We start from the raw sequence: 15,735 nt of genomic DNA on the forward strand, positions 1-15,735 counted from the left end.
TGTGAGCACACAGAGAAGTCTATGTAGTAGAGGAAGGATACATGATAGGATTGTCTCCTAACAACGTGGAGATGAGAAGAAAGCATTCCGTTGACTGCTAGAGTCATTCACTCTCTTGCCTCCCTATCATCTCCTCAACATGACTAAGATCAGACGTATCTGATTTCTCGCACCAATACCCGCACTATAACTTCCAACCTTCCACTTCCTTCCAACTCCAACCAATACCTCCCCTGCTTCATCCATTGCTGCCAGTCAGTCCGCTGCCTACGCCTGCTACTCAAAATTAACTACTGCTCAGCCCAACATGAAACAACAGTTTTTGTTGAAGACCACTCCACATGGTCTTCACAAATCCTCAATTAATGTCCATCTTTTTAATCCTCTCCACTCTCCTCCTCAGCAACCTATAGTAACGTTAAAGGTAGAAAGCACAATACAAGGGAGCAAAATATTTGTTTCATAAAGCAAAGCCCTTCTGGTGTACGACAAAAGTGTGTGCATTCTTTATTACAATGAACCATTGTTTCTTGTTTCATATTACAGTCTCCCTCAACATTCCACGTATACGGTAACTATGAGACATATGAAAAGAAAACATGAGCACTTCCTTATTCACTTCTCCATTATATTCAACTGGGCTAAGCTTTTTCATGTTTTCGTTTTTTAATCAATCATAGTACGTGGTATTCTGTGAAACAGCCTCATCTGTATGTTCAAAGCAAACCGTTATATTGTTTCACAAAAAGCTATGCTACAACTGAGCAAGTGTTTCATAGTTTTATCGCTGAACAGAAGGCAGCCATCTTGTTCTGAACATTACTGAGAGATCTGGACAAATTAGTACTTATTTCTTGTAAATTTCATAAACTATGCTAAAAGAGTAACAACATATCTTGAAATACAGCAGACGTCACTCAGGCTTGGGTTTACTTACCAATTGACCCCAGTATGACCAAGATTGTTATGATCCAGACGAGGACTCTAGAAATATACCTGATTATTACCATCAAGATCATTGATAAAACTGCAAAGACAAACAAAAGAAGAAAAAGGTTCAACGCCAGTAGAAGTGGCACACAAAGTGAGCACTTTTGGATCATGGTCTAGAGCATTATACAACCCCATTCTAAGGTTTGCTAGCCCTCACTACGTGAACTTAGCGTTTAAGGATATGCATTTACATTAAAGTTCATGCAGTCAGCAAGCACACATCTACTGAAAGTGAATAATAATCTGCATCCAATAAACAACTTAATGAATGATTTGGGCAGTAAAAACAGCGCAAATGAAGAAATACTTTGGTGACAATTCCAGCTGATCAATTACACACTTTTTTATAGTGGATCCAGCTACCAGTACAATGGGTTTTGGACATTTAATTTACTTTTTTTTGTAAAAGTCATATTTACAATTTTGCCCTAATGTCAATGTGTACTATTGGTGTCTAATGAAGTTTATTGGTTTCAATTGCTATTGGATTTGAACTAGAACATTTTCTCTTATTTTTCGTCATGATTTACCTTTCATATGCCTGAAAACTTGTAGGCCAGAAGTGGATCCAGCAGAAACCATGTGTAATGGGTCAACTTTAACAAGCACCTGGTCAGACATTCCATCCTCACGATATATGTATGTACAGTAAAATCCAAACTTTACCAAATCATATTACTCTGGATATTATTAGTCCACTTTGGTTCCCAACTAGAAATTCTGGTTTGAACAGGACACAAAGCAATCTTTAAGAAGGCCCATTCGTCAGTGATGTGAACAGGCCATTTGTGCCAGCTAGAGCATTCATATTCAACCTCACAGAACTTTGGGACGTTCTCAGGTTGATAAGGAAAGGGGAATTGGCATTCTCAGTTCAGGCCTCGCGAGTTTGGAACAATTTGCAGTTGAATCCCAGGGTGAATGAACAGCATTTGCTGTTATGAAGAAAAAAAAACCTGAAAAGTTGCCCATCTGAAGCGTAACATTCTCTAATTGGCAGTGTTGACCTGTTGTGGGTTTTTTTTTTTTTATATATATTGGTGTCTTAGAGTTAAGAACCTCTATTGCAACAAAACATAAGAAAGAACCTTAGCAGAGAACTGATCAAAAGATTTAGTGTTCGAACGGTTAGAGTAAAGTTTTAAAATCTGTTTAACGATCTTGATCCAATTGCTGGGTTGTCAGTCACAAGACGGCATAGGTGAATGAATAAATGAATATTAGTCTTATAAAGCGCAAACTGTGCCCAAAGGCATCAAGGCGCTGCGGATAGAGCCAGAGGTTGCAGGGGGCACAGAATTGTTCCTAACAATTAAGTAGTGAAGAGCCAGGTCTTCGAGGACTTGCGGAAAAGAGTGTGAGATTCAAATTATCCCCCCCCCCCCCTCCCTCACCTGGTTCTCCTTAACCTGGGAATTACCAGCCTGCTTTTACTGGCAGATCTTAAATGATTGGTAGGAAGATACAGTTGAAAAAGCCTTTTGATGCCTTCGGAGCCTAAATTATGAAGAGCTTTGTGAATGAGGCAAAGGGACTTGAATAAAATTCTCCGGCCTAGAGGAAGCCAGTGCAACTTGTGAATAGATGCAGAAGCAGGGTGGAATTTAGGAAGACCATCACTAGCCTGGCCACTGCATTCTATACAAGCTTCAGTTTGTGAATGGATCCCTTATTGATGTCCAGATAGAGGGCAATACAATAATCCAATCTGGAAAGGACCAGGGCGACAACTACCTGCTTTCGAGAGGCAAAGGAAAGCCATGGAAAGATCTTCCTCAAGACCCTAATGATGCCAAAACAAGTGGAAACCGTTCTGCTGATCTGGTGGTCAAAGGAAAGGGAGCTGTCAACTATGACACCAAGATTTTTTGCTGTTGGGAGCTGGACAGGGGCATGAGCAAAGCATTTCAGGCCACCAAGCATGGGACCATGCAGATTGTTGACTACCAAAGACCAAGACTTCATTGAGTCTAAGGCAGTTATCTACCATCCAGGAGGCCACAGCCTGCATGCAATTCTTAAAATTTGCTGTGGATGTCTCTATGCTATTGGTGAATGACACAACAATTTGTGTGTCATCCGCACAGGACAAAGCCTCCAGCCCAAAAGATCTAATGACCTTGGCCAGAGGGCAACATAGATGTTAAACAGGGTTGGGCTCAATGAAGAGCCCTGTGGGACTCCACAGAAGGTATGAGTGACATCAGAGTAGAATTGATCCAATTTTACTTTTTGTGACTGGTCAGTGAGAAAAGAGGACAGAAGCATCACAGCGGAGCCTGTGACCCCAATTTCTTTGAGACGGCTGACCGTGAGATGGTATCAAAGGCCACATATGACTAGGAGAATTAGTAGAATCAACTTGAGTGCGGATGTTAACTGCAGAAGTTAATGCAGTCTCAGTACTATGGCCACTCCTAAAACCATGCTGCGAGCCATCAAGCAAATGATGTTGATCCATGTAGGAGATAAGATGGAGATTAAGATGCTTCTCCAAGATTTTTGCAGGGACTGGTAGAGAGATATGCCGATATTTTTTTTTTTAATTCAGAAGGATCTAAAGTGGCCTTTTTTAATAGTGGCTGGACCACAGCAGTTTTCCAAGTGATAGGGTGCGGTACAGATGAAATGGCTAAATTAAATATGGAGGGAAGGTGAGGGCTAATCATCTCCCTACCTAATTTCATGATCTTTAGGGGGGCAGTACTCCAGAGGGGATCCGGTGGCGATTCCCCCTACAAGGCAGTCTGTGTGCTCTTGAGACCGGGGGGGAGGGCGATCGGGTCAGATAAATTAGCTACACCATCGTGGATTGTAGGGGAATTAAAGAGAGCGAAGCTAGTGGAAGGGACTATATTGGACAACTCTGAATTGAGATTGTCCAGGGAGGAATATATTTCTGAGATCTTAGAATGAATTTGGCCATTCTGTCGCAAAGATCCTGAGAGCTATCTGTATAGGCAGAAACCAGAGGCGAGAAAAGAGACTGGATTACACTGAAAAGTTCCCCAGTGGATCTTCGAGATTGTGTCATTTGAGAATAGAAAGATGATTTTTCCTCTTTGATAGCGGTTTTATATTCCACTAACTTCTGTTTATGAAGGTCTCGGTCACATTGAGCTCTACATGGTGGGACTTGGTTGTGTATCGCCCACCTCCAGGAGCATGCGCAACACACCCTGATGTAACTGTCCAAAAGCAGAGACCTAGACTGGAAGCCTTCAATGGTGGATGCAGAAAGGCAGTAAATCGGCAAAAAGCTGAGCTCTTCTACTTATTAAGAGCCAGTGTACAAACAGTGCTGTTAAGGGGGACTAGCAATTCAGCATTTGTGACTTTACACTTTCAAGTTTTGAATCACTTTAGGGGGAGGTAACCAAAGCCACTTACAAAATGACATTTACCCTGTGCGATGCATGTGCTGGTAAATGTATATAAACGTAAAGCTCCAAAACAAGGAACCACTAGATTTAAGCAACGACCAAAAATGTCTGACTGTGATTCCAGCATGGATAGTAAAGCACAATACAGAGTGAGACAGTGAACAGGTTAGTTGATAAGTTTACTTTTAGATCAGGTGACTCTACGAAGAGTCACAAACACCTGTAATAGTGACATGTCGTTGCAGCACACCATTAATGCATCCCTTCTAAAAACCTGCTACCCCAAAATGAGATTCTTTTGACAAACAGGCAGTGCGTGCAAGAGTAAACACTAAAACCAGCTAAGTATTTGTATTATCATCTGCTTCAGTGCTTTTATTAGGTACCGAACTCAGGGGGTTTAAGGTGGAAAACTGATTCTAGCTCAACCATTGATGGCCGCAATTAATCAAACACTTCTGGATGGATACATGAATCAGCTTTCGCAGAAGATTTCCTTCTATTTTTCCACTAGAAAGGAAATCACTTATTTTTATTATGAACAGTTCTGTCCCAATGATTGGCTCTTCAGAACTATCATATTTTTTGCAATGATTTTCCACAAAACATAGTGCAAACCCTCTCCCATCATGGATTCCGAAGCTTCTGAGCATTGTTTGGGGAACATGCACCCTGTTCATACATGTCAGTTCAGTGGGAAGTTCAAGCGAGGCTCCTTCTTGGGATGCCTGTAGTGGATGAAAGCCATGGGCCTCCTACTGATGAGATGTGTGGTGTCCCCTGGGGCTAACTACAGAAAGTCAAGCGCTAGTTTGTACCAGGTGCAGATGGATCAAGCTACTGAATGAAGCTGTGTAACTCTCAAGTTCTCAACTTGGTATGTGCTTGTCCTATTCCTAAGCACTAGACCTATAAGGAGACTATCATAACTATCTCCGGCAGAATATACCACTTAATCTATAAACCATACGTACCTAATTACTTCATTTCCTTTACTGAGGAAGATAGGCGTTGCCTCAGTTGTCCCATGTTGTTGCTTGATTCCAAATCAGCACCGTAAAAGCCTTTCTTAGGGAACAACATTTGAGTGGAAGAAGGATCCATGCCGCCAGAATATGGACCAAAGTATGCAGCCTGGAGTTTGGGATCCAGATGTGGCTACAACCACCACTTCCTTCAGGTATTTTGGCGCTTTCTTCGAGGCATCTATACTTCTACAAGGCCTGTTTTCAAAGATCCTTCTCGATCGATTTGATATGCTTGAATCTCAGTTGAACATATAGAGCTGTCTAAGTGCGTGTAAACTCTGGCTGCAATTAAGAAGCGATCACAAGGAAAGATTGATTTTCTGTAACTCAAGTTAATATAAATGACCGTATAGGGTTTCCTGTGCTCACTGTACGTTTATGAATGTGATTAGCCCAGGGTCCTCCCTGTATTGCAATCAGAGAGGATTTTGGAAGACTGGTTGAGGTGTTAGAAAGGTGACATCAGGTGTCGCTCATGGCAGGTAACTCTGCCCTACCATATGAAGTTTATGCTTGCAGCATTAGTATGTCGGAATTAGCATTCTAAAAATATATTTCCCCTTAACTGAGTGCAATAAGTCCATTGCTCATTCTTTGACACTGCCTGGAAAAGATTTGTTGTCCATTTGCAAGGTACCCATTAGGCTTTAGCATTGTGATTGCTCATGCCTACAACAGGGACCAGCTACCTTTTGAGCTAATTTCTTTCAAATCTGTGCCATTTTATATAGTGTAACCCTGCAGCCTGAATCCCATGCAGGAGCTTTTGCAGACAAACAGAAAGACCTTCATGCAGCATAGTTTGAAACACATGGGAACTAGTATTTTGAAATCCGGACGGAAGTGTTTCGCCATAGAAAGAAGCCAGGTGTAGCACAGTCCCATGGGTAATAAACCAAGGAATCGCATGGTCTGGTCCTGAAAGGACTAAGCAGTGGATTAATCACACAATTCATTTTGAAACCTAATGGGGGTTGAAGAAAGGAAATGTAAAATGTTACTCACCTGTAACCATGGGTTTGAGATCTTATTCTATTGTGGATTCACAAAATGTGCACTCTCTTGCCATCCAGTGTTGGGTCCACCATATTACCTATGTTTTACAAATTCTTTTGTTACAGAGTCAGGCATGGCACAAAATATAAGAAATGTTGTAATGGAGTTGAAATTTATTAAACAACCACAAGTAATTCCTAATCTACGGTGCCCCTGTTTTTAATGATTTTTAACCATATTACATAATGTACCACAAGAAGGTTTAACAATGTATCCGGCCCCTCAGCTGATACTTGAGTGCTCTAAAGAATTTAATTGGCCTCTGGATGTTAGTGTCCTTTTCAGGATTATCACAGATTTTTGGGAGAAAAGAACTTCAACACAAACAAGAGCATGGACTATTTCAACTATTGGTTTGAATAATAGCTATTAAAGGAATTAGGAGAATACTATGGTGAAAGTGTTTTGTTTAGGTTTCCATATTTAAGTGAAATTTTTGGTGATTGTTTACTCCATGATGTTCTGGGAACTTGTCAACTGTAAACTACTGAAGGAATAATTGAGCCTAAGGAGTGCATCCGTCAAACATCCAGACCCGTCCTTGTGTTTTTTTTGTTTTGTTTTTTCCAATAGTATTGTTGTTTCGGATGAGAAAACTGGGTCTGAGGCATCCGCTAATGTGCCTCTGAAGTGGAACAGGAGAGTTTTTCCCAATGAAGAATTCGATTCCAATTGACAGAGAATGTGCTAATATTAGGCTAATCATACTTGTGAGTTTCCTTTTAGTTCTGGAAATGGCAATACTGGGTACTTCTACAGGATGGGGATTTGGGGGAGGTGGTGTAAACACAGATTTAAAGGGGTGCCGGAAGAAAGAAATTTCTTCAGAAAAAAAAGAAACTTGGAAGGGATATAGTTTGTTCGATGGTTTCGAACAGGGACTTTTCAAAAAATAAATCCGTGAACGTGTGCTCATTGGCTAATGTGTTTTATCAGGGCGTAAGCCCACTTTATAAGGATTCAGATGGACCAAACTGTTCTGGATTATCCACTTTCAACTACTGAAGTTCTCTCTATAGAAAACTGAAACCTAGAGCAGTAATTGCATTGTACAAAATGATTGAACAACAGTTCATTTATAAAAATCAGTCATTATTTAGATGAAAGTTGAGTCTTCTGGAATGCATCTAATGACTTGGGAGCAAGTCGCCCTTAGCTGACAGGACAGAAATCATGATTCCAGGGCCTCAATAAATGTATGTGTATATGTGTACGGGGGTTGACAGCTTTGAAGTATCTATAAATCCTATTGCTCGAGGGGTGCACGGGTGTTGGGTGCAAAATCCTACTCCTGGATTACAATGAAATTCCCAAATGCTTTTCACAGTGAAACACCACTACTATACATCTGCGACCAGAGTGAACTTCAGGGTTGCACAATTAATAAAGTATAAGATCTTAAAGAAACTCCCAGTAGCGCAATTATACAACTGTGGCTAGGAAAAAGCTTGTGAAAGATGTTTGTTTTCATAGGTTCAATGCCAAGTATATGTTGCCATTTCCACAATACAAACATTAGTTTATTAGTAGGCCAACAACAATCTAAAAACATGTTTCTGATGGTTCTAGTTACTACTGCCTTCGTATGTACTGCGGTTAAAAGCATATTAACAGTCTCCTAATGCAGTTCTAAGCGATAAACTAAGAATCAGAAAATACCATTACCTAGCGAAAACAAGCAAAGTCCCACAATAATTTCTTTGCTGGTCATTACTCCACTAATCAGCCTGTGAAGGACACTATTGTCACTGACAAAAGTGATCAGGGCTTCTGCAAACTTGGCATAGCAGGAAATGTTCACAGGAGCACAGCGATGGAAGAATGGGATAGGTGCACTGGTGACACAAGAAAAAAAAACAAAATCAGAAAAAAAATTACTCTGGTGTAGTATAAAATGCCACATCAAAGACACACAGATGAAAGGCGGAGAGGGTGGGGTGGGGGCGTGCTCCACATGCTTATTAACAGTGCACTGGTGATATGTAGTCGAGTTTGGACTGATCCTACCTCCCAGAAGCAATGCTTCACTTTTGGTCTCTATCTGACTTTTATATATAAAAGCCAGAGATCTGGTGTTGCATTGAACATCTTGGAAAATGGATTGCAATGTTTAGGGATACACTCACATTAGTTAATTAAAAAAAAGATCTTTAGTAGTGCTGCATCAGTTCACAGATATCCCAATGAATGGCTATCAGTAGCAGAAAGCTGGTGGTAATCAAGACCAAAGATCTGTGATAAAAGGTACAATACAGCAGGTGAAGTTTTTGTACCCACTATATCATACCATCAGTGCTTAATATGAGCCGGTGGTTGCAGGTGGGGCAGAGAGGCCCTCATGTTTGAGGACCAGCATTTATTTTCCGTCATCAGATTGTGACCCAGAGCGAGAGAGAAAAAAGCACACAAAAGGGGAAAGAAGGAGGAGGAGAAAGACAGACAAAACAGTGACAAAGGAAGAAAACTGTAATCTGCAAAACCTCAGTGAAGGAGCAGGGAGTGTTTGGTGTTGGATTAAAGAGGCATGAGGGGGAATCGGAATACCCTCGCTCAGTATTCTGTGCCCAGACCTTCGACAGTGTCAGCCGAGTGCATATGAGCAAAACTTTGGGACCGACACATTGTTTTTACAAATTAAGCACTGCATACCATTTACAAATTTTTGTGTCTAAACTAGAAATCCTATGGCAACAGCACACCAACTTGAGGTAGATTGGAGATATTTATGACGACATTTTTTTTCTCCTCATTTTAGATCATTACAGGAAAGAGAATTGGCTACTACACATACTGAGCTACAACATATATTTTAAAATCTGACTTTGATTGAACTGATTCTAATATCTTTAACAAAGTTCTAATGTTTTGTGGTGTGTTTAATTCTGAACTAAGGATTTGACTTTTATTCTTTACGACTTAAACCGAGCAAGATACCAAGGATGATGGTGATGTTTTCACCATGTATTATAAGAAATAGAATTCCTTCTGCTGTATATTATTGCAATGTAACATTCTTATTGCAGCCTAGTAGTGATGTCAAAACTAGCCTGGAATAAGATTAGCATTTGAGGATTATTCCACAATGGAAAAGGAACATTTGATAAGACCAAATGTGAAGCAAAGCTTGATGCAGGGTTTTGATAACAGGATGAGGACAAACTCTCAAGCATGTTTTTGAGTGAGGGGCGTACCCTCCCCAAAACATACCCAGGGGATCGGGACAATGCTAGAATGAAGGTGGTCTGTGCCATGGAGGTGAATGAAGAGATGAAAAAGCTTAGTGACTGGAAAGGTTTGTGCAACAAACATGTTAAGAAGTGTGGAGAATGCAAGGGTAACACTGGCACACCTCACCCCATTCCCTGCACCTTATCAACAAGTACAAATGTGAGAACCTTCCTCTCACACTCACCTCACACAATATATATAAAAATATAATCTTTTGTGTATTCAGGAGGTCATTTTATGCTTTACTTATATAATGAAACACGTGTTCATCAATTAGAGATATGCACAGACTGGCAGTCCACCTTTAAAACACAAGTTACCAGAAACTGCAGTAGGTGGGAGCCTTTAGTCAACATTCCTATACACTTCAGTAACATCAACATTGGTGATAAAAAATGAGCATGTCAACACAGTCTCCTGTTCCTTAGCCTTCTGGGCCTTTTCAGTTGTTAGTCCACAATGAACGCAGTAGAGCCAGGCACCATTTTCACCAGAGTGTGGGCCCTGGGATGCAAGATATTAACTGATTTGTAAAAGCTAGTGGAACAAACATGGAGGGATTGCCACCTGAAGGTTCACTTTCCCGGAAGGACAGCCCCCGGCGTAGGCAACAGCACACAGTTCATGGAAAGAGAGCCCTAGTTGAAGGAGCAAGAATCATGTAGTCGAAAACAGTATTTTCATACAAAACATAGTTAGCAAGAACACCAAGCTACAAATGATAATAACGTTGGCATGTATATTCTGAGCACCCATTTCGAGGGAAAGCTAGTCCAATGAAGTAGTAAACCTGCTGCATTTTGGGAAATAACAAGGTAGTGCATTAAAACAGAAAGCAGCAACAGAAAATTGTTTTGCACTTTGGACTGGGTGTTTTAAAAGGATGCAAGGAAGTAAATGTCGGACTGTCAACTGAGTTTGCTGTAAGCACAGCAGGTGGATGTGTTTTACAGGCGGTGGAAGGTAAAGTCATATTCTGTTCCTTCTGTGAAGTAGTCCGCAGCGATTTGCCCAAGCATCAATCTGAAACACTTTCTGCCAGGGATCGAAAAACGATGGCCCACATGTGACTTACAGTAATTCCTCATTGAATATGCCTTGGATTGCTGGCACTGGAGAGCATTTTCAGCCATCTTATGTTCACCAGTACACTCCTGTAGGCTCTTTCACCATCTCACTTACTTTAGGTAGCCGCAAATTGAGAAGAAAACACACAAAGTAGGAAGTTCATTTGAGGTATTTTAGTGACTACGAAGATTACCAACTCTCATGATTTGCCACAGGTGGATGGGGCGCGAGTGATTGATCAGTCGTTTGTCATTCGTCGATCCCAGACACAGATGGTTATGGACCCCTCACGGCAGTCAGTAGGGGTGCCTTCAATGACAAGTGTCGAGTGTGTCCTCTGAAAGAACACACATGAAGGAAAGCAATGCCGTTAAGGCTCAGATTCAGTGTACATAGTCAAAAATCAAAAATGATCCAAAGTCCCAATAAGCAGCAAAAAGTCAGTCCTGACTGTCCGATTCGCAAAGAACATTGACAGCATCTCTAGGGTAAAAGGAAAAGTCTCTGGGTCACACTCAAAACCAAGGGTTTTTATACACTTCGTACGTAAAGGTAATAAGCAAACACTGCAAATACGGCATGGCGTGACTAGCAATAAACATTGGACAAATCATGATCATCAGTAAAACTATTACAACACTCCGTAGACTAGCCAGTATGTCATGGGCCCTGGTATGTGGGGAACGTTGTAGAGGCCGTAATGTTACACCCATAACCCGCTCCATTGTTGATTTTTAGGGGCTAGGACACACAGACCCCTCTTCCCACTTAAGAGCTCAGAAAAGCTGTTGGGAAATACATGAAAGTGCCATATACTAGGAAAGGAGGCGGCCATCTGCAAACTCTCCGAGAACAAACAGTGTTGCATTTAATGTCTCATTGTGTCGAAGTTGTTAATTGTTCCGTGCACCATTTCCTGCATCTCCCCAAGCACTCTCCCACCTGGCTCCTTTCAAGTGCAAACACACGAGAGAGAGTGAAGCACACACACTGCTTTCCAGTACACACACAAACGGTATACAAACAGAGAGGAACCCACAAACACAATACCACCATACAGCGGGAAACACCAGAGCATTAAACGCACACATGACACTCGCCACTTCTACAGTCCAAAAATGCACTGACACAGAAACAGGCGAAAAACAAATAAAGAGAAAAAAAACAGTTGCAGACAGTATGTACACAGAGAAACGCGTACGCAAATATACAAAGAATCATTAACACTAACAGAAGGGAACATACATAGAAAAGAAAAAAAATACACGCAAGGAGAAGCACGCACTGCGCACACAAAGTGAACATACATGCTTATGCACACAAACCGGTTAGAAACGCACATAGAGACACACACACAATTCCGCACACAAATCAACCGTATACATAGAAACTGACAACATCCACGTATACGGTTTTTAGATCTCACCTTTCATTAAGTTAAAGTCATTTGCTTTGCTATTCAATACCATTAGCAAAACAAATGGCTTTAACTTAATCAAAGGCGAGACCTATTGCATTTTCAGTGCTTCTTATACATGGTGCCCCCCCCTTTGATGTGGAACAACTTTCTGGAGTTCTCCCCACAACACATACACAGAAGTGTCTAGAATTTCCTGCCTCCCTGCCCCAGACTGTATGAGAGCACAATAGTCTAGTTCAAAGTTCTTTGTGAGTTTTCTGGGGCACTGCCTTTGAGAAGTTTGTGTGTAGTAGGTGATCACTCTGCCCACCACCTCCACATCCTGCCTTAGATGGCCCATCCTGCATTAACACAGTCCCTCTATTGTGTGGCTGTCTGGGAGGAATACACAAAGGCCAACTGCCAACTACACCTAGGCATGTGACCTAGGATACAGACACCAAATGCTTAGGACAGGAAACTTCCTGTTTAGGGCCTACCCTAGGGATGACATGTATTAAAAAGGGTTATTTTTCCAGGTCGAAATGGCAGCTTAAAACTGCAATTACACAGGATGCAATGGCAGGCCTGATACAGGCTTTTAAATGATTATTTAAGGGGGGCACAATAGATGCTGCAGGCCCACTAAAAGCATTTAGCTTACCAGCCCTGAGTATATGGTATACAACTTCACTAGGGACTTACAAGTAAACTAAATCTGTCACTTGGGTGCAAGCCATATTTACCACATTCAAAGGAGAGAAAACAAGCACTTTAGCACTGTTGTAAAAGTGGTAACAGTGCACAGAGTCCTAAAGCCAACAAAAACGGGTTCCGAAAACAGGAGGGGTGTAGGCAAAACGTTTGGGGGTGACCCTGCAGACAGTGCCAAGTTCAAGAAAAAGTATCTTATCCCAAACTCCCATGGGCTGTCCGACATGGTTCTCACCTTAACAAATGTGTGTAGGATTGTCTCACAAGTATGTCTGGGAGTAAGTCAGCCATTCGCTTCTTGCAACAAGAAAACAAAATTGTTTGTGGGGAAGATTTTAAAAGAAGTCTCCAATAAGTGGGTTCATGTTCATACGTCCATAAATGTACGTGAAGCTAAATGAGGTTGGGGCCCTAATTAAGTGCACCATACACTCTTGTTCACTTTTGAGTGTGGGGGGAGGGGGGGGGGGGTAAGCCAGTAGTCACAAGAACTGCATTTCACAAATTCCTATCTGTAGCCTCCTCTCTGAAATCATGACATTCATTGAAAACACTAATGGAGGAATTTCAAAGGTTACAAACCCTGAATGCAAGTATATTCAGTGCATACAGAAGAGCACAGTTATAAATAAATGTCTGCACCTGACATTTACCATGGCAAGATCGGTTGTTTGACACAATCTTAAGAACCTCTGTGAATCAGACGACAGAAATACACAGGAATGAACCAAGAGCCCTGGAGCATGTTCTCTGATCCCAATTAACAGCTCTTACATTTATACACGGAGAGGCAGCAGCTGTGGTTGCCATAACCTACTGGCATATGTAAAGGAATAACCCTATCACCTAAGAGCAGAGATCTTGCGATCACAAACTAGGCAAAGAAAAAATTAGGAACGCAAAAAGCTAGTTGCTGGAGTATATCAGGCCCTGCCCAACATCCTTATTATCTTTTTCACCAGCCTTTTTAACCCATTGTCTTACACCCTTCGGCTAGGATAGGGCGGGAACCTTTTGTGCATTTCATTCTGCAGTGTGACAAAACTGCAACAAGCTTTTCTAGTAAACAAGTTGTTACTGGTAAACCCAACCCGGCTGTAACAACATTTGTCACTGCCAGTAATGGTAATAAAAGCATGCATAATGATTTGTGGCCTTACTGATAGGCAAGGAGTGTTATTGTATAGCCTGGACGACATTTAAGGCTTCCTGAAGCATAATCCTTAATGCGATTATCACTCTCAGTCGTAGGAAAATCAACTAATCCTCTGCAGTCAGCAAATACTTAACAGGCCACTGTCAGTAGTAAAAGCCAGCCAACATATATGTATTTATTTTAGGTCTCTGCCAGACAGCGCATGCACTGTCTCGAAGAGACATGTTGTGCTTAATCTGTGAGCTTCAGCCCGCCCACAGGCTTCCCATTTGCGCACACCATCATCTGTTTCATATTCTGTCACCATTTGTCCCTGGCATGCATGCTGTAATTGCATAGACACGTTTCTCCTATGTGAAATGATTGAACTGTTCGTGTCTCACCTTGTTGCTTCTCATTTCATAGGGGGTAATCTATTTCCTCAAATTTCTCCGATCAGGACACTTGTTTTTTTTTTTATTACTTTCTCTGCATTCAAAGGTGAAGTGTTTCCGTGTCCCTTTGTTGCTGAACTTGAATTCTCTTCAAATGAGCCAGGCTGAGTCTTGATGTCAACAAGGTCTGCCTGCACCTCAGTGTCAATGGCAAAAGCAGTCCTTATAATGCGGTTGCCGATGCAATACATTTCCTCCTTCGCTACTGTAATCCAGCCTAACACTGTGATTCTTTGTTTTTTAGTGCAGTTTTATATAGCCCCAACATCACCCAAAGGTAGTGAAGAACTTTATATTAGCACCAGTTACTTTTTTGGTACCGTTTTCTATAGTGCCGCCACCACCACCTATTGGAGTGTTTTACATTAGCACGTTTTCCTTAAAAAACACAAAGAACATATACATTTTTGTAGGCACAGGAAGATTAAGTGATTTGCCTAAAATCAAGAATGTTGAGCTGATACTGAAACTCAAAACCGGTTTACCAGCTCCTTAGTCAGCAGCTCTAGCCTCTACACCACGTCATCTCCTGAAAGGAAGCCATATTATCTTCCTAGCTTCTGCCTCAGTTCCACATTTTGTGATTATGGATAAATCACTTAATTTCCACGTTTCTAAACACAACAAGCATTTGTAAAGACTGTAGGCTTCGCCTGTACGAAATCTAATGTTTTTAAGTCTCTGCTAGACAGCTCATGTGCTGTCTCGAAGAGACGTCTTGGGTTCTATCTGTGCACATACAGGCCGCCCATTTCCTACCATTGGTAACTTCAGCGTCACTCATTTTCTTTGATGCCATTCGGCATTGGCATGCAGGCATCATGCCCTCTTGTGTTTTGCTCCCCCATAGTGTATGGATCAAGTACATGACTCCTTACACTGTTATTGGTTTGTAAAGCTATTTTGTCTTTGTTTTCAAGCACTCCATAGGAGTTTTCAGGCCTAGCGCACATCACCAAAATGCATGTACGTGTACATAAACGAATGCACTTCTTCAAAAGTAACACGAACCTCAATTTGTTTTTGCACGATCCGTCTTGCCATAGCGCAAACAGGTGCCAATGGTATTGGAGCTCTTTAAGAGCTCACCTGTTACCTTCCAAAATGAGACATTCATTTTTGCCGCGGATCCTGCTTCAATTAAGGCATTTTTTTTATTCCTTCATTGTTGCTTGTCACGCTCTCTCCCATCGTTGCTTGCCCATCTCCCTATTCCCTCCTGCTTCCCTGCTTGACCCATCCCCCCACTGCGTCCCTTGTTGCTGCTGCTTTTATT

The 15,735-nt window shown here is 41.5% G+C and overlaps 1 protein-coding gene across 2 annotated transcripts in view; it reads right to left on the bottom strand.

The window, feature by feature from the left end:
- Positions 1–15,735, bottom strand: part of SLC44A1 (solute carrier family 44 member 1) — a 419,880-nt gene that overhangs the window by 82,657 nt on the left and 321,488 nt on the right. For both annotated transcript variants that reach the window (XM_085641304.1, XM_085641303.1), the window contains exons 6-7: positions 8,126–8,295; positions 938–1,027 (exon numbers count right to left, since the gene is read on the bottom strand). In XM_085641304.1, coding sequence (XP_085497430.1) covers positions 938–1,027; positions 8,126–8,295 — 260 coding nt within the window. The remainder of the gene's footprint in view (positions 1–937; positions 1,028–8,125; positions 8,296–15,735) is intronic.

Source organism: Triturus cristatus, chromosome 2_2, assembly GCF_964204655.1.
Source record: "Triturus cristatus chromosome 2_2, aTriCri1.1, whole genome shotgun sequence".
Classification (NCBI taxonomy): domain Eukaryota; kingdom Metazoa; phylum Chordata; class Amphibia; order Caudata; family Salamandridae; genus Triturus; species Triturus cristatus.